Source organism: Gallus gallus, chromosome 4 (assembly GCF_016699485.2).
Source record: "Gallus gallus isolate bGalGal1 chromosome 4, bGalGal1.mat.broiler.GRCg7b, whole genome shotgun sequence".
Lineage (NCBI taxonomy): Eukaryota > Metazoa > Chordata > Aves > Galliformes > Phasianidae > Gallus > Gallus gallus.
Genome location: NC_052535.1, coordinates 85,568,086 through 85,587,218, shown reverse-complemented (window position 1 = coordinate 85,587,218; position 19,133 = coordinate 85,568,086). Strand labels below are relative to the sequence as shown.

Below are 19,133 nucleotides of genomic sequence, written 5' to 3'. Positions count from 1 at the left end.
GTAGCAAGCACACAGAGCAGCGTGGAAGGAGCTGGAAGGGCAGCAGTGGTTTGGCACGAGCTGTGGAAACAAGAAGGACGTCTTAGATATTTGCATGATTTTGGATGCACTGAATTCTTCGAGATGACAAAACATTTGAGGGCTCTTCCTACCTCCAACCCTGGAAGAGATGATTCAAGGCCAGGCTGGATGTGGCTCTGGGCAGCCTGGTCTGGTGGTTGGCGACCCTGCACATGGCAGGGGGGTTGGAACTAGATGGTCATCGTGGTCCTTTTCAACCCAGGCCATTCTATGGTTCTATGATTCTATGAGGGAATTTGCCCCACTCTAGTGTAAAAGGAGGATGTAGGACAACCAGAGAGAATCCAGTCCCTTGCTTTGTCTTCTGTCTCCAGCTGCCAGTGTACGTAAAAAGAAAGGCTTTCACATACAGCAGTTAATCTCACTATAGAAATTGATCCCAGGTTAGATTTTCATTTAACTTTTATGTTTTTTCTTCTAATAGCATTTTGTGAGGCTGGTTATCGGTCATCTCAATCTCTCAGTGTCACAGAGCCACCGTTTCATACCCAGCTGTGGGTCATACTCACACCCATCTGGTTTACCCACCAGATATAGTGGTAAAACCTAAAATACTGTGGTAAAAACTGTGAAAAAAAATTGCTGGGAAGGCTGGAGAGGGCCACGGGAGGCTGAGTGACCGGGAGCTCTGCTGAAACACCTGCATGGGGGCTCTCCTTTCAGCCCCGTGGAACTAGGACGCTTCAAAGCCTGCAGGAGAGCACATTACAGAGGGCTGAGGAAGGTTGACGAGCGAGATTGAGGGCGATTGACGATGTACGGAGCGTTGGGCGGTGATGTGGGCGTTCTGGGCGGGGCGCGGGGCGGGCTGCGCGCCCTGAGGGGAGGCGGAGGGCGGGCCGGGCCCTGAGGAGGTTTAACCGGCCCCTCCAGCCCTCAGGATGAAGCGGCGCTGGGCTGGGCCGTGGGAGGGGGCCGCTGAGATGTACTGGCCCTCGGGGTTCAATTATAGCCGGCCCTGGCCCGTAAAGAGGCTCCGAAGGCGGCAGCCCCAAGGGCGAGGTGAGCGGCGGCGGCGGGGTTCGGGTGAGCGCAACCGCCGTCCCAGGGTCTGTCAGTGAGGTGCGAAGCTCCGTGTGGAAAACGCGAGGCTCTGAGCCAGCTGTGACCCACGGGGCCCCCGTGTGGAGGCTCCCTCACATGTTGGGGTATCCCTCAGTGTGTTACACCCTTGTATAGTTCATTTCCAGCCTCGAATCTCTGCCCTGGGTAAGCTAGGCGTGTAAAATACTGCTCTCTCAAACTCCTGCTGGAGAAGTGGCTATTTCCTGTCTTCCCTGCAATACACAACATGATGGTGGAAGTGGCAAGAATGCACTTGTGCTGTTCCCTCTGTGAAATGGTTTTTTGTGATGCCCTTAGTGAAAAGTAATGAGAATTTGAACCCAAAGCAGAAATTAATGAGCAAAGTGCAGTGAGAGACTTGTCTGTGTCCCAGGTGTGTAAGGAGCAGATAAGGTATCTAACAAGTCCAAAGTGATTCTGAACTCTTAAAAGATGGCCTTACATTCTGTTCTTCAGAAAGCTTCTTCTAGCTTCATAAGCCAACATCGTACTTCTGGGAGTGTAAGCTGTATGACAAGTTACTTTCATACATCGGATCTGTGACACAAAGCTCTGAAAATCAATCTTGCAGTTGTAAAGTTCCTACATCCCAGTTCCGTGTCCTCTCCTTCCCAGAAGATCTGTGGGATGTCATCCTGCTAAAGATCTAGCAAGTGGGGTGAAAACAGTGCTGAGCTTCCAGGAATGTCAAATCATTCATAACGGGTGTACAGTATTTGTGTTTTGGAAGGCTTCGGTTCATGCTTTTGAGCACTGACTTTTCAATTCATAGAATCGTTTGACTTAGAAGGGACCCTAAAGGCCATCTAGTCCAGCTCCCCTGCAATGAACAGGGACACCTATGGCTCATTCAGGTGCACAGAGCCCCGTTCAGCCTGACCTTGAGTGTCTCCAGGGATGGGGCATCCACCACCTCCCTGGGCAACCTGTGCCAGTGCCTCCACCACCCTTACAGTAAAAATCTTTCCTCATATCCAGTGAGGAATCTCTTATTCACTATATCCAATCTCTTCTGTTTTAGTTTGAAACCATTTCCCCTTGTCCTGACAGAACAGACCCCACTAAAGGGTCTGTCCCTTTCTTTGTTATAGCCCACTTTAGATACTGAAAAACACCAAGCCAGTCTCACATAACAATGCATAAACATGGCCTTTTGTGAAATATTTGAAACATCCATTAACAGCAGATTTCCCCCTTGTCAGTTAAATTTAGTAGTACTCTGTTGAACAGAAATAACTCCAGAGGAATTAATCACTCTTAGCTGTAAAAAACTGACAGCTATTTTAAGCAGACAGCTTTTTGGGAAAAAATAAAAAAATAAAAAGCAGCACAAGTATGTATACTCAAAGGGACAAGTTATGAACACATTCTTGTTATGGTTAGATTTAAATTCATTTTTTCATTTACCCTTTTTGAACTGATTTGTCGTGTTTCTGAATTTCAGGACATTTTGAGCCAGACACAGCAAGGATCCCTGACTATATATATTTATATATTTCATTCAAGGCCAGGCTGGATGTGGCTCTGGGCAGCCTGGTCTGGTGGTTGGTGACCCTGCATGTGGCAGGGGGGTTGAAAGTAGGTGATCATTATGGTCCTTTTCAACCCAGGCCATTCTATGATTCTATAATATGATTCTATGATTGTCATTTCATACCTGTGCCAAACAGCGCTATGGACATCACTGAAAAATGCTGGTTTGATAGCTTGTTAGGGGAAGAAGGCCAGGTATTCATTTCTTAAATACAAAACTAGAAATAATTTTTGGCCTTGGAAATTTTCCTGTGGCAAAATTTTTTGCAAATTTCTTTGCACACACAGATCCTTTTAATACATATATATATTTTTTAGGGGGGGAGGATGGTTTTATATAAGGGATTTCTTTTGGCTCAGTGGCAAAAAGATATGAACACTTGATACCTATAAGTATATAGTTAATCTGTAGTTTACAACCATGCTTTTTCAAGACTCAATATGTAGCACATGCTCATACTATAAATCATTATTTTTCCTGTCTCCCTCCTTTTGTATTCTGCAAATCTTCATTCTCTGCACACAAGATAGGGGAGACCCAAGGAGCAAATAGGGAAATGGGTCTGTTTTCTTGAGGAAATAAGTTAATACTTGGAAAGGAAAGTAAGAACTTGTCCTGCAGTAGTTAATTAGTCTAATGCTAATGTTACTTTAAAAGGAACCAGCCTCCCCACATAGACTTCAATCAGCTGTTGTGCCCAATTAACATTTTGATTGCCTTTGAATGAGTGCAGCTGGATTTAAATATGCCCATGGAAATTTTTAAAAGTAGTAGTAACATCATTATGTTTTCTGAAATCCTAAGCTTTTGTTTTTGTTTATTTGTTTGTTTGTTTGATTTGAAACATCAACTCACTTTTACTGCAGTATGTTGCAGACTCTGTTCTAAAAGCAGAATGGCTGATTTCAGTCTGCTTCAGCTGTGCTGATCTGGCTCTGCTGGGTGTGTTTGGATGTAGGGAGCAGAAGCCCTTGAGGTGGTCAGAGAGAGGGCAGTGGGAACAGGAGGCTGTGGGCCAACAGGGAGAAAAAGGAAAAGAAGCAAGGGACGAGGTTGTAGGAAGTGAGTGTTTCCAATTTATTAGTGGTGATTGATTTACTGTATTTCTATCTTAATGCTTTCAAACAGTTTCTGTTTCATCCACAGCACTAAGGAAGCCAGTGAAGTGTCTTGTTCCTGCTCACCCTGGGCTAAAGGGTGAGCATTGTGCTTTCCATCAACTGTAAGCTCCTTTTGTTGTGTGTCAGGGCAGGTTATGTGTCTCTCCAGTGCTAAAAGCACTGTTTTGGGTTTAGTTTTGCAATGTTTGGGTAATGCTATATTTAAATCTTATTTGGATGGTGTCGTCGTGTGCTCCATAGGCCTGTGCTTATGTGCAGGCTTAGGCACGCATCCTAGTCAGCTTTGTGGTAGAATATGTCACTTGAAGATGCCTGTAAACGTCTTTAAGTTATCTTGTTATTGCTATTCTATAGGGAAAAAAATCACTACTGTACACTTTGGATGATGAAGCTAGTTTTAGAAGTGTGCTGACAGTTCAGTTTTTCAGCATTTGTTTTCAAAGAACGGAGTCCAATTTGGTATTTGTTTGTTTTACTGTCCCCTGAGCTTTGACAGGGGAAAAATAATAATGCAAGTACAACACAATTTAAATTCACTTGAGAAAATAAAAATGTATTGCCACTATATTATTTCATTAGACAAATGCCTTTCACCCAGCTGCAGAAATGGAAATCCATCTGGTTCATCTGGGAATTCAGTTCTGTAATACCACACTTCAGTGGGTTTGATGAGGGTTTTAGAGTTTGTTACATTTGTTTGCTCTCTCTGAGTTGGATGTCTGTGAATATCCATTCCAGTTTACTTCCAACATTGCTTTCTGACTTCCATTGCACAGCAGCCACAACTGCCTTCTGTACTGTGACCAAAAGGAACTGGATTTCAGTAATGCTGTCTGCCTTCAGTGTTGTTCAGCTGCTACTCTGAGTATTCAAGCTTTTGCTCATCTTTCATGCTGTTATTTAGGAGGAGTATGGTCACCTAATGATAAGCAGTATAGTTTGCAGCCAAATAAAATTACTGCTGGACAGCTGAGATGAGGAGATCCGCTGTGTGCAGGCTCCTGCCTTTCCTGCTTGCTGAGTAAAGCGAGGTAGTACAGTGCACATGATTTAAATTAAATTACTTTGCTTTGTGGCTGGGACAGGCTTCAGCATGGGCTGCCAGGTGCTGGCTTGAGACAGATAGATAGGTGGTAGGTTGGTAAGACGCAGTGACCCTGCTGCTTGTGGCTATGCCTTACAGAGAATAACATGGGTCAGTAGTCATCTGTTGATGAGTTGTAATTGTTGAACTTGACTCCATCTATTTCTCATTAAAATGCAATGTTTGCTGCTGGCACTTGAGGGCAGAACTTGGCTATGTCATCTTCTGGGTTTAGTACTTTGAATTTGAAATTTCATATCTTTGCCTTTAGGGGTTTCTCTAGCCTGTACTCTTCCCTTACTACATTATTCTGCTCTCAGTCTTCTGTGTCCTTAAGAATTAGGAAAGAAAAATTAATAACAGACAGAGGCTTCTCTGGGGTCAGGAATGTTTGGCACCTCACTCAGGAGCCCAGGAAAGGGATGGTTGTTCTGATATTTGTGGAGGTTCTGTATACATTAACAGGAACATTCTGACTGCCTGGAAAAGAACCTAGACCTGAAACAGGCTAAGATTCCTGGTGTGGTGGTACAGTTATTAGTATTAAAGATTTGAGAGGCCTGGTAAGAAGTTTATCTGTTTGACCTCTGTCACCCAGGGCCAGCCCTTGATGTAAGTGAGGTGACACTGAGAACATGGCCACTTCCTACTAAAGAGAGGTACCAGTCTGGTCAGTGGGAATTCTGAGCCTAAAAGCCAGAGAAAATTCTTACACTGCTTCGTGCTGCCCTGGAAGATATCTACCAACCTACCAGTTGACTTTATCATGCAGCATGATGGTTACAATATATATATATATATATATGCATATGTATGTGTGTGTGTGTGTGTATATATATATAATGTATGTATATGTGTAAATATGTATATACATATATGTATGTATATATATATAGTAACCATCATATATATATATAAATATTTTATGTATATATATAAAATATATATTATATATAATTATATGTAAATATATAATATAAAATATATATATAATATATATTATATATATTAAAAAAATCTTGTCTCTTATTTCTTAAGCGTTCTTATCCCTATCTTTTCATTAAGGAGCAGTCCCACTGTGACAAGCAGTAGCTGGTCTGCTTTGTACTGAACCATCTTTTTAATGATACAAAGCTGACCTGAATAGTTCAGAATTGGTGATATCTGTAGCTTTATTTAAAAAATTTTGAGGCTCAGAAACGACAGGGTCAAAATAACAGTCTACAAGGCCTCTGCTTGAATCTCTGACAGGTCTCTGATGGTGTGGTTGTGAACTGCAAGGTAAGCTGGTTTTTAAGTTTCTCTCAGTTGTCAGGAAAGATGTCTTGTGCATCTGAAAGCTGAAGACCTCAAGTTCAACTTAATATTCACAGAAGTAGCTGTGCACAGATAGTGGTAGCATAAACCTCCCTGTGCTCTGTAGTTTTTGTGTGGGTCACAAATGGTCTGGAAGCACAGTGAAAAGGAGAAGGGGCAGGCTTGTTTTTAATCCTTCCTTGGAAGTGAGCAGTGTGATCTAGTGAAAGGGACTGTTAATGTGTGTGGGAAGGGGACTGCAGTTACCCAGGTCACACTGAAAACAATCTGCAACTTGGAGTTTGGTCAGGATTTAAGTGGGAGTTGCATTGGTTTATTCCTGAATTTGCCTTCGTGCAAATTCATCCCCCAACCTGGGGGATGAAAGGATTGAGTGCCGCCCTGCTGAAAAAGACTTGGGGGTACTGGTGGATGGCAAGCTGGCTATGAACCAGCATCGTGCCCTCACAGCCCAGAAAGCCAACTGTATCCTGGGATACATCGAAAGAAGTGTGGCCAGCAGGGCAAGGGAGGTGATCTTACCCATCTACTGTGTGTTGGTGAGGCCCCACCTGGAGTACTGGCTCTGAGATGTCCTGATAACAGCCTGTCAGTATCTAAAGGGGAGCTTCAGGAAAGAAGAGGACAGACTCTTTAGCAGGGTCTGATGTGATAGAACAAGGGGAAATGGTCTCAAGTTCAAAGAGGGTAGATGGTGAGGCACTGGTACAGGTTGCCCAGAGATGTGGTGAATGCCCCATCCCTGGAGACTTTCAAGGCAAGGCTGGATCAGATCCTGGGCAACCTGATCTAGGTGTGCATGTCCCTGTTCATTGCAGGAGAGGTGGACTGGGTGGCCTTTAAATGTTCCTTCCAACTCTAATGATTCTGTGATTCTATGCGGTTTGTTGTAAGACTGGAGAGGAATGCAAAGTGCAGGGCAAATATGTTTGCTGGAAAATCAGCTAAGACTGCAGAGAATAATAAGAATATATTTATAGGTACTGATTTTCATATGGTTTGTTATGAGATCATGGGTTTTATGGCAATTCATGTATTTCAGGGGCAAGATAAGTTTTCAACTAATGCCAGGAACCAAGTAATTAGGTTTTCTTGTGTGGACCAAATCCTGTTATTGTGTCCATCTTTCACTCCTGTGCTCGAAGGGGCTAACCTATATAAATCGATAACTATAAAATATTGAATATGACTGAGTCACTCACACTACAGAAAACAGCTTTCAAGGAGTAGATACCTGTCCATTGTAACTCCTGAAAATAAAGTTTTTGTTAGGAAATGCATTCTTATATCAAGGATCAATGGTGAACCATGCCCAGACAGTGGCATTTTGATACTCATTGGAGCAGTTTTTCTCCATATAACTAAAAGAAATGAATCAGTGTATGGGACATGGGAGCAACCTTTGGAAGCCTCTGAGACCTCTTGGCCTTTCTCATGCACTGAGCTGCTCCCTGACTTTCTTTCCATCTCTTCTTTAAAATGTATTCCCATATTTGAGTGTGTGACCTAGCCTAACTAAAATGCTTCCTGTATTTTAGGCCATTAGTCTAGTATATCTGTTAGTATGACTGGAAAACCCAATGAAGAAACTTTATCTTCCTTGATTTTGAGGTACCTGAAGTCCAAGTACTTGTACAGTAATATTCTTTCAGTCCACAAGATCAGTACCTCTGTATATTGGAAGGTGTGGGTGGTTTACAGCCCTGCCCTGAAGCTACAACAAAGCATGGTGTGATTCAGTGGATGATCATCGGTTCCCTCATCTGCTGCATATGAATATTCAAGTGGTCAATACCCTGTAAGTGAAGACATGCATGTGTATCTTGTCCTGTCTCCTGACTGGTTTTTGTTGTTTTGTTTTTTTTTTCAGGATGTTCAGATGACATATTAGATGAGGCAACAAGGCACCACCTGTTCACAGACACTTTCTGTAGGGTTTGCTGGGCAGTGCTGCCATTTGAATCCCAAAGGATGTCACACTATGAGGTAGCCTGGAAGGGAGGATTTTTCCTAGCAAGTACTGGGGCTTTGGTTTGTTTGAGGTTTCTGCATGGGGTTAGAGAAGGCTGCTTAAAGTCTTTCCCAAAGCTTATGCTAGGCTTAGACATTAGCCAGACTTGAAGGTTGTGAATGATGAGGGCTCAGTGGTAGTGAAGGGCAATCACCTGCATATTGCAGGATGATTATAGAAGGAACTGGGCAGGTTCAGGCCATGCTGTATATGGGATGAAAGCAGATTTTTACTACGTGACCCAGGACAGAAGTGTGGCATGGGGCAGTGCTAACTATAGAGAGTAGGGGTCGTGCCCCCTGATGCTTTACCCAGTGATACGCACATGCTGCTATGTCTGCCAGCGTCTTCGTGAGGCAAGTTGTATGAATCATGCTGAAGGCATTTCTTGGAACAAGTGTATGCCTCAGGATAGTGCTACAGACATAGGAAAGTGAGCTTTATTTTGAAACTTAATCCTGAAGGTTTGCAGACACAGACATTTCGTTTCCTTGCTGAAGTTAAAATGTCAGTTGCACTCAGGAGTCTTTTTTGCTATTCTCATCAATTAGTATTCAGGTCTTGTAAGGTGTAATATTTCCTTACTTTGATTTATGTTAAGCAGCACTTGTACTGTCATAACTAAAGAGTTCAGACCCTCAGTTGGAATTTCTGTTTCTGGGATCCAAATCCAGTTGAGGATAACAGATGCAATTGTAATGGTGAAATCAGATAACTTCAGGATGAATTGATACAGAAATAAGACTTTTTATTACAGTTTTGCTGATGTTGTCTAGTCAAATATGGTAGCACCTCTTTCTCTTGGTAATATTGTCAAGATTTCCTAATGCTGCTTCTCAGAATCCTTAACAGAGTCTTGGAAAGTGTCAGATTAGATTAGAGAAGACAAGTCACTTGTTTGGCTTTGTGGGTTACCTGTGTATAGTGTGACATGTGGATAAGTACACTATAAAAGTGCAAGAGATTGAAGGTTGTGTGTTGAGAGAGCATCTAAGAATTAAAAAAATAATCACAGATGAAGGAGGTATGTGTAACACCTAATTTTAGATACTTGGACTATTGAATCCTCAAACCTGTTTTGGAGGAATAAAATTCCTATTGCTGGACATACCACTTCTTAGTCCCTTACTAATGGAACAGGAATAATTCCACTTTCTTTTCAGGGCAGAAAGCATGCTCAGAACGTTTATCTTTATGTTCAAAGTCATGGTATGAAGGATGAGAGAATGAGGTGTGACAAAAAGAAGGAAAAAATGGATTGTACCAGTTTTCAGGTGACTATTCTTCATGGCTAACTTAAGTGCTTTCTTGTCCTCCAGTGAATGCTTGTATAACTGAGCTTGCCTCTGCTTAATTTCAGGTGGATGGAATGAGAATAGTAGAGAATAAGTACTGTAACCTCTGCAACATGATTTTAGTTTCCCCAGGCGTTGCATTGTCTCACCTCCGGGGGAAGATCCATGCTAAAAAGCTGAGGCAGTTAGCAGAAAAAAGAGCTCTGATGGAAGAACAGAGCAAACAATCTGTTTCTGGTAAGAACTAAATTTGCACTGCATGTATTTTCCTGTCACTCTCTGCAGCAGATATAAAGAGGTGTTGTCATACACCTGCATGTCTGTATGCCTTTGTGTTCTCTCAAAGTCATAAAGCTGTCATATGGTAACTCCTTAGGTGAATAAAATATAGTAATTACCCTGTACAACTCTGAGGCTAGGGAAGCCTGTCTTCAAATTCCTTATCTTTCTAACTAAAAGCAAATATTTCTGATTATTAATGAACATGATTACGGTTGCTCTGAATATTAACTGCCGTCCAAACTCAGTTCGATAAATTAGCATATGTAATTAAAAAAAAAAAAAATTAGTCCACCAGCAACAGTGAACTGGTGTGAGTGCTGTGCAAGTTACTTTCAGGACTGAGCATAGCAAATGTATTCTGAATCACCCTCTGCAAGGTAAAGCTTTCTTCTTGGACTTTAGAATGATCAGCCATCAAACAGATAGATATTAATACAGGTACCTAATAGTGAGTTTTCTGTTCCTTCAGAAACTGAAATGCCTTCATCATCTTTTGCAAGCTTGGATCTGAACTACTGCTGGCTCTGCTGTGTTCCTTTCAATAGTCCATTTTCAGCCCAGGAACATTATGTTGGTAAGAAACATGGAAAAAATGTAGCACGGAAAAAGGTAATGGAGGAGCTGGGAATCAAACCTGTCCCTAGGGAATCCATAACAGATGGTAAGTAGAACATGAAAAAGTGAGGGCACTTTGAGTGTTCATGGGGCAGCTCTGATATTTGCAAGGAAGTGTTATCCTTCGCCTTTGCTACAGAATAAGTTCACTTCCTCCTTTCTGTTTAGTTTGCCATCCTGAAGTTCTTTGTGTCTGACAATTCTAGATGGGAAGATATTTCCTATTGACTTTGAGACCTTAATCCAGTTATCAATGCAGTCAAATTGAAAAGATTATAAAAAATAGCTCAGTTCCTTAACTCTAAGTCAAGGATCAAATCAATCTTAAGACCTGCTGTGCTAGAAACCCCATGACAGCCTCCACGGGAAACATTTCCCAAGAATTCTTGAACTTTACCTTCTTAATCTTAAAACCCTTTACTGACACTGATATCAACAGCGTTACTACACTGTCTGTCTTCATTCTGCACAGAACAAGAAGTAGACAGAAGAATTGAATCATTTGTTTCCTTTCTGTTGCATTCATGCCTTCCCTTCATCTTTTGTTCACCAAACCGATAGCTGTAATTATTTCAGTCTTGCCACACAAGGAAACTTGTTTCCTAAATGGCCATTATTCTCAAGCCTTCCAGTAGACCCACTCCAACAGCTCTGCATCCTTCTTGGGCTGGGGCCACCAGGCCTGGACTCAGAACTCCAGGTGGTACCTTACAATGGCCACCCCTCTTTTGATGTAGCCCGGTGTACTGTTGGACATCCAGGCTGCAAGTGCACACTGCTGGTTCGTGTCCAGCTTTTCGTCCACCAGGAAAAAAAAATAAAATCTATTTTGTTCAATGCAACAGTCTATTGAAATCCGTTCTGCACTTTGGTAATGTGTGAAGCTCTTGGGTTTGCACTGGGGAAAATATTATTTGCTGTTTTGTTTGTTTAATACATTTAAATCTATAGTGACACAGCTTCACAGCTTGTAGGAGTGGAGAACATGACAACCTGGAAAGCATAAGGTTTTTCTCATCTGACCTTAACTTAGATTTGTCAAAATCTCTGTGTGGTGTATTTGTAATGTAGTGTTTGACAATTCCCTCAACATCTAAAGAATGGCTACACTGCAGCAGTACAGCTCCGTTTTTAAATACTGTTGAAGTGTAAAATTGAGTTACCCTGCAGCAGAGACTTTGTATCTCTTAGAGAGTTGGTTTGAGGAACATTGCGCTAGGACTCTTGCATGGGGAGCAATTGTGATATGCTTTGAATTTTGCCTTTCATCTGTAGTCTTTCTAACCTACAGATTCCTTCTTTTCTGCGATTGGGTTTGGCCGTTACATTTGCCCTATTTGCAATGTTGTACTTACAACTATACTTGAGTACCAGTCCCACATGCAAGGAAAAAAGCACAAGACCAGGTAAGTCATTAAGTCTTTCGTTACTCTGTAGCATACATATACTTTCAAGTTGCTATGAAAGACTTTGCTTCTTTATTAGCTCTGTTGTGTTCTGTTAAAAGTCTTTGGCAAGTTACTGTTTTGTATCATCGTTTTTATTTTATTTTTTTTCATTTGATTCTGTTTTACTGTTTTTTAAGAGTGACTGTTGGTTTAAATGTCCTGCTTATGACTAATGTTCTGTCTTGGAGTTGCCACATTTACATCTTCAATGGCAGCCCACAGGAAATGTTCTGGAAGTTGTGCTTTTTTCACATATTTGCTATCTCCAATTATTTGCTTCTTTGGAAACAGAAGCACCTATTTTGGCACAGCATCTTCTGTGCTTAGTCAGTCTTTAGAGTCAGTCAGGCTCTAATCCTGGAAAGTGCAGATCTTCATAGACTGTGTCACCTTAAGGGTTCATCATCATGCATCTTATGTTTGGCGTAAGATGTTGTTTGGCACAGATGATAGCTCTTCCTTTTCCTTTAACCTAAAGAAGGGATTGTAGCTTTTGGTAACTGTGGAATGGATATTGTACATCTTTTATCACTACCTTTTTGAGACCCCTCTTCAGTTAGGCACAAATATCAAAATTTCATTCATGTTAGGCATGGTTGGGAAGACATATTATGTGAAGGTGCAATAATAATATAAGAACAGTAGTGTGATTGAATGTATTCCCTATAACTTCAGCTGATTTTTGTGGATAAGATCTTGTGTTAGAGGTTTCATGCAGGTACACAGAACAGCATACTTGGAATAGGTCCTTTCTCGTAGCTCTGGAAATAGTTTTATCTTGCATGTCTCTATGCCTTCATGAGTTTATCTCAACAAATCCCAAGCAAACTGATCAATATTAGTAACTGATTTTTCTATCCAGTTTATGCAGAGCAACAAAGATTCGCAGTCTCACAAAGAGATCAAGGAAAACTTACTACTCCTTTCAAGGTCAGAAAGCTACACATCTTGAGGAAAGAATGGATTTGAGAATAGCAGAAGAGTTTCAGGATGGAAACTTTGATGAGGTTAAGCCTTCAGCCTTTAAATGCAAACCAAACCAGCATTCCAGCCTTTTTTCAGAAACCCAGACACTTCCAAATATTGGGAAAAAGAGATCACCAAACTGCTCATCAGCTTGTGAGTGTGCACTAGAAAATGCACCAAATTGTCAGTATAACACAGCACACTGTATAGAAGGGCAAGCGTTTGGGGCAGCTGCCATCACAGATGGCTTTGGTCTGTCAGCTGTAGAATCTAAAGAGTATTGCAAACTTGTCCTTGCTGAAACGTTTAGCATCTCCTATAGAGAAGAACAGGACCTTCAGGTAGAATATACTAAGGAGAAAAAATACGTTAGTGAAGAGTTGAAGTGTAAGGAAGAGGACTCAAAACTGAAAAGAAAGGAAGATAGTGAAGGTGCAGATTTGGAGAAAGAAAGAGAGAAACGAAAGCGAATTAAACTTGACATAGACTTAGTAAATGAGAAGAAATCAAGACCTAATAAAGATGAAAGGCTTAAAAAAAAACCTGCTAAGAAACAGAGAAGAAAGCGCATAAAGAATCAACAGATGCCCCAGATAAAGGTCAAAACAGAAGATGAGCTAATTTGGGATGACTCTGTCTTTACATGCTGGTGAGGGTTTTAGCTTCAAGAGCCTGCTCCGATTTGCAGATAATCTTAACTGTTTTGTATGATACTATGGCTGTTGTGGTTTTTGTTGGTTTATCTGTTGTTTTTTAAGCAAAGTTGGGTTTTTTTTGGAAGTGAGAAGAAGTCTGTCTTCTGAAAATGGATAGTAGTAGGCATGCATCAGTTTTTAATTATGTTACATCTACAACAGTCATTGCAGTGATGCAAACTCGAAAGTATGAAGGCTCTTCTGGAATATACCTCAAACAAGGATCAGTAGCTTACAGAACACTCTTGGAAATTCATCAGAATGTATAGCTTTATTTTCCTAATATTAATGGTGCCTACTGTGGAGGTTTCTTTTTCTTTTTTCTTCTAGGAAAGTCTTTAAGTTTGGTAAGATATGTAAGGGGCACTACAGTGCTCCCAGGCAAAGCCATATCTGTAACCATTCCACTGACTGCTTTTAAAGGAGAGTGAGGAAGGCTTTTGATCCCAGAATAAAGCTAGATTTGTGACTCAAACAGTGCTCTGAAGAACCAGCAACACTTTGAATTTGAAATAGTGTCACCAGACCTTCCTTCATAATAAAGGTTTGCATTATTGTGGCATGTAGAACATATGTAGGACACCAGTTCATGTATTTAAAAGCAATGTCATGAGACACGATTTAGTAATACTCAGTGCCTTCAGGTTGCAGAAAAGCTTTTCCTTAGCCTTGATGTGGGATCTGAAAGCCATTATGTTGTCAAGTTACACCACTGGGTAGTGTGTTTGTAGAGACACCTGTGCTGAGCTGCTGCTTTCAGCAACTCTGCCCAACTGAAACTTTTTGTTGTGGGTTGTTGTAGTGTGGGATGGAGTAAAGACCAAGACCCTCAAGCCTTGAATTGTCTGGTTTGTTTTAGTCTTGCATTAAGAAGTTGTTTCAAAAGCCTTGAGAATAATATTGTGTGGGCTTTTTGTGTGTTATTTCTTACAAATTTGTTTTGTGGTTGGTTGCAATCTTGGATTTAGGTTTCTGTGTTATGAAGTTATAAATCTGAGTGGTCAAGTAAGGCCATGATGTGGTATTCTGCATATACAAAAGAAAAAGCTTTGTTAAAGGGAAATAAGTCACAGTTTACTTGCTTTTCAAATATGACTTGCAGTGTTGGAAGTCAGGAGGAGATTAGCAGTTCTGGAAATACGACAAAAGCATCATTTGGGAGTTTTTTTCTGCCAGTGATCACTTCCAAATCTGTATTTGAATTCTGTACCATCCTGCCCTACCTGGAAAAAAGTACAAGCTACTTGTAGGACACATGCACAAGCTACTCTAAGCATAACTCTACAACTTTCTTGGCATCAGAGATGATAATAAGATCCTGAAAGGAGTACTCTTGCTGTATTTTGTTGAAACAGTGATTAATCTGTGATGTAAATGCTGCAAACAAGACATAGCAGATTCTCACCTAGCAGAAGCATACAAAATTACAGCCCGAACTTAGATAAGCGATGTTCATTTTTCTAAAGTCATTTGGTTATTATGTGTTTCCTCACCGTCTTGTTCTTAGCCTTTAATGTTAGTGATGATACTTATTTCCAAGCCTAGATATTTTAATATACTAGGCATATAGGTTGATGACTTTATTTGTCCTTTAATGTAAATGTCTTCTCTTTTTCCACTTCTTAGTAGCAAAGGAATCCACATCAGAAGCTGATTCTGTTCATGTCTTATTCTTATTAAACTTATCTGTTCTGATTTGAGAAACAAACTGAGTCATGGATCTTTGTCATGTCTGGGCAGACACGGCAGCAGATCTGCCTGGTGACCCCTTGGAGTTTTGAAAGCAGGTACAGGGGTTTCTCCCTGAAAGCCCAATGTGCTCTTCTGAAATATTTTAATCCTTAGTAGTTTGTTTTCCCTCTTATGACCTGCAGCAGTATGGGAAAACATTTCTTTTGAGATTCTAATGTGTTCAAAAAACACCACAACTTGATAGGACATCTTGTAAAGCAAGCCAGAAGTCAATTTCACTTCTCATTTGAAGCCTTAAGATAATAGGGAGGACTGCTGAATTTATTTTGCACACCCCAAGTGGGGCTCTGGTTTCAGAGTGGCATTCTGAATGTTGGCACCTGGCAAGTTAACTCTACCCTTGGCCTCTGAGACACACCCTTACTGTACCTAACCTGCAGAATTATCTGAGCACACTTCTACAGAGGTGAGAGCCATTGAGAGCCACGGGCTCTTTGTAATCCACACCAACTGCAGCAAGTCTGACTGTGCATTTAAACTACTGAAATATGTGGGTATTGCAAAAAATAGGTGTCGTCCCCCCCACACAAAAGTGTAAATAAGAGAAGTACTACACTGCTGTGAATCTTTCTGCAGGAAAGCGCTGGGGAGAAATATAACCAACAGTATTTCCCCATCTCCAAATAAACTGTCTTTTATTGCAGAGAATTTGATTTCCAGCTGGCAGCAATGAAGTGCTATTTCAACAGTTATTTCTAGCAGAGCAAAGGTTTAGACGTTAACTTCTGCTGAACTTCCTGAAATAAGAAAACAGTTTTTTAGAGCTGCAGGAAAATGCCCACCCAGGTTTGCTGCTATGTGCATTTTGGCATACCCTGCTGCTGAGGCATAAAGATCCATTTCCATCAGTAATGGGCACTTTGGGTTCCCAAGTCCTGAACACCTGAAGGAGTCTGCTTTGCACAGCATGCTGAGTACCACTTGCATCGTAGTCAGATTCTACTCTAAGATAGATGCAGTGCAACACCAGGCAGAAGTACAAACTCTCCATTTACAGACCTCCTTGAGCCTGTGGGTACAGGTCTCAGCTATTTCTCTACTTAAGACATCAATGTTTGCAACAAAACCAAAATTTCATCAGGGGTAGTATGGTGAAAGAATTGATGCATTGTGGCTTTTTTTTCCTCTAAGATCTGAGGGGAAAACTGAAAACTGTCTGTGGGTGGGAGAGGGGATTTAAAAGAAATCTTCAAAAGGAAGTAAGATTTCTTAGAATTAACAGTGAAACTGATCAAAGTAGTGTTCTGACACTGCTACTGCTATCGCACTGCATTTCTTTTGATATTTATGTTTAAATGCAGTTGTTTTCCTCACAGCTTAGTGCATTTTCAAACCATCTGCTTTATAGATTCTAGTTCCTTGGTCTGAACCACACACATTGTTAATAGGATACTGTGAGAAATAGATGACCGAATATGATACCTTTTCTTTATAGCTAAGCTTTTTTCCAATAATATTTCTTCTCTAAGTCCAAGCTTCAAGAGCATGATGGAGAAGCTGTGGTGAATTTACAAACGCTTGGTTCCTTCCTACCCTGCCTTCAGCCTTTTTCAAATCTATCTATTGTGCATAAAGTATTGCTCTGCCTTGCTCAGCTTCACCTCCAGCACTGATCTGTCTCATGCTTTGTGTTCCCCAAGTTGCCACAGTACCAGGAGTGCAATTCTATCTGTCTGGTCAAGTCAGCCACCTGGGTGAGGTGTACTGGGACCACAGAGATATCAGACTTCTCAGCACCTTGAAATATTTGACTCTCTGGGCCAGTTGTTTGAGATTGGTGGAGGTGTTGCTACAACTTAATGCAAGTCTAGACCAAAAGACTCTGTAGGATGCCTTCAACTCACGTTGGTTTTTCTCAAACAACACCTAGGCTGACTTCAGTAGAAACATCTGCTCATGCCCTGAAATTCCTGGGCCAAATAGCTCATGGCAGTGGTGACCCTGATGTAGTTTTCAGGGCTCTGTAGCAAGACACCTTTTGTACCGCTTTTGCATACTGTGGTTGTGTTTGAATGTGCATCAGCAGTTCCTTCACAGTTGATCCAATTCGCTCCTTCCCGTTGTCACAGAACACCCCAGTGGGAAGGGACCCACGATGGCTATGGAGTCCAATTCCACACAGGACTGCTCAAAATACAAACCTGTATCTGAAATCAGGGTCCAAAAACTCCCAGAGCTGCAGCAGCTCAGGGCTGCGCCCACTGCCCTGGGCAGCCTTGTTCCATGCCCACTGTCCCTCTGGTACAGACCCTTTCCCTAGCCCCATCTGCTCCCTGGGAGGAGCTGTAGCTGCCCTGAGCTTTCCCCTCACTCTCCTCTGCTCTGGGCTGAATAAACAGAGGAACCTCAACTGCTCCAGATATGGGGTACCCACAACTTCTCTGGGCAATCTGTGCCAGTGCCTCACTAACCCCTGAGAGATGAACTTCTTCCTAACATTTAACCTAAATCTCTCATCTTTGAGTTTAAAGCCATTCCCCCTTTTTCTATCACTTTCAGACCCCATAAAAAGTCGGTCCCCTCCTGCTTGTAAGCTCCCTTCAAGGCTGCAAGCCTTCCAGTTCTAGCTTGGCAGGGGAAGACCTCAGGCCACACTCACTGCACGCCAACCCAAGCACAGTACCTGTGGTGAAGGTGTGGCACCACCCAGCCCAGGCTGAGCATCGCACAGCAGCAAACTTTCCAGATGCCAGGGCACAGCCTTTCATCGTCCCACACTGCATATGGTGTAGCAAAAAGCATCAGTGAGTGAGAGAGAGGGGTGAGTGCATACCCAAGAGCTGGTGTCCACCTCAGCCTCTGCAGTGTGGGCTCACCCAGCCTCACCTCATATCTGCGTCATCTTTCATTATGATTCAGCATAACGGGGTTCCACGCTATCTCTAGTGACTAACCGAGTTAAGGTTATCAGTCAGCTTTATGAATAAGCATGAAGGAAGTGAGGACAGACACCACAACAGCGCTGTGTTTGTGCTTTCCCACAGCATATCAATGAGTACGCTGTGGAGGCCAACAGGTCTTTTTCTGTTCTATTTTAATAATAATTTGTAAGCTGTTGCTGTGTAGGCAAACATCAGCAAGCATGTGTCTTTGTAACTACACTGCAATATTTGCTGACAGAGTGGGATCCTGGGCACTCTGATCTAGTTGTTGGCAGCCCTACCCACGTCAGGGTGTTGGAACTCAATGATCCTTAAGGTCCCTTCCAACCCAAGCCATTCTGTGATAAAACAGTGGGAGCTCTGGACACTCTCCAGGGCCTCAATGTCTTTCTTGTAGTGAGGGGCCCAAAACTGAACACAATACTCAAAGTGCAGCCTCACCAGTGCTGAGTACAGGGGAATGATTACCTCCCTGCTCCTGCTGGCCACCCTATTTCTAATGCAGGCCAGGATGGCATTTGCCCTCTTGGCCACCTGGGCATACTGTTGGCTCATGTTCAGCCGAGCATCGACCAACACCCCCAGATCCCTTTCCTCTTCACAGTCATCCAGCCACTCTGCCCCAGGCCTATAGCACTACATAGCATAGCATTATTGTGGCCAAAGTGCAGGACCCAGCACTTGGCCTTGTAGAACCTCATCCCATTCACCTTGGCCCAGTGATCCAGCTTATCTAGATGCCTCTGAAGAGCCTCCCTACCCTCAGGCAGATCGACACCACCTCCCAACTTGGTGTCATACTGAGGGTACACTCAATCCCTTCATCTAGGCCATCAATAAAGATATTAAACAAGATGGGCCCCAGTACTGACCCCTAGGAGATACCACTTGAAACAGGTCACCAGCTGGACTTAACTCCATTAACCACTACCTGTTAGGCACAGCCCTCTAGCCAGTTCCTTACCCAAATAAGGGTATACCAGTC

The 19,133-nt window shown here is 42.2% G+C and overlaps 1 protein-coding gene and 1 long non-coding RNA gene across 6 annotated transcripts; one reads left to right on the top strand and one right to left on the bottom strand.

Annotated features, from left to right (window-relative positions):
- Positions 1 to 667: 667 nt before the first annotated feature.
- Positions 668 to 15,222, top strand: LOC101748113 (zinc finger matrin-type protein 1-like). 5 transcript variants are annotated; one of them, XM_040700423.1, is made up of 7 exons: positions 668 to 837; positions 8,073 to 8,188; positions 9,377 to 9,487; positions 9,574 to 9,745; positions 10,260 to 10,451; positions 11,697 to 11,811; positions 12,716 to 15,222. In XM_040700423.1, exons 2-7 carry the CDS (start codon positions 8,174 to 8,176, stop codon positions 13,470 to 13,472), a joined length of 1,362 nt encoding a protein of 453 aa, XP_040556357.1. In that variant the 5' UTR covers positions 668 to 837; positions 8,073 to 8,173; the 3' UTR covers positions 13,473 to 15,222. The 5 variants fall into 5 exon arrangements, with proteins under 5 accessions (XP_040556357.1, XP_004936323.2, XP_040556356.1 ...); XM_004936266.5 differs by lacking the exon at positions 668 to 837 and adding an exon at positions 882 to 1,083; XM_040700422.2 differs by lacking the exon at positions 668 to 837 and adding an exon at positions 882 to 1,107.
- A 655-nt stretch (positions 15,223 to 15,877) lies between these two features.
- LOC107053326 lies at positions 15,878 to 18,101 on the bottom strand. Its single transcript, XR_001466474.4, has 2 exons — positions 17,890 to 18,101; positions 15,878 to 16,003 (listed from the first exon to the last, which is right to left on the bottom strand). It is a non-coding gene; the product is annotated as an uncharacterized LOC107053326 (long non-coding RNA).
- Positions 18,102 to 19,133: the final 1,032 nt, after the last annotated feature.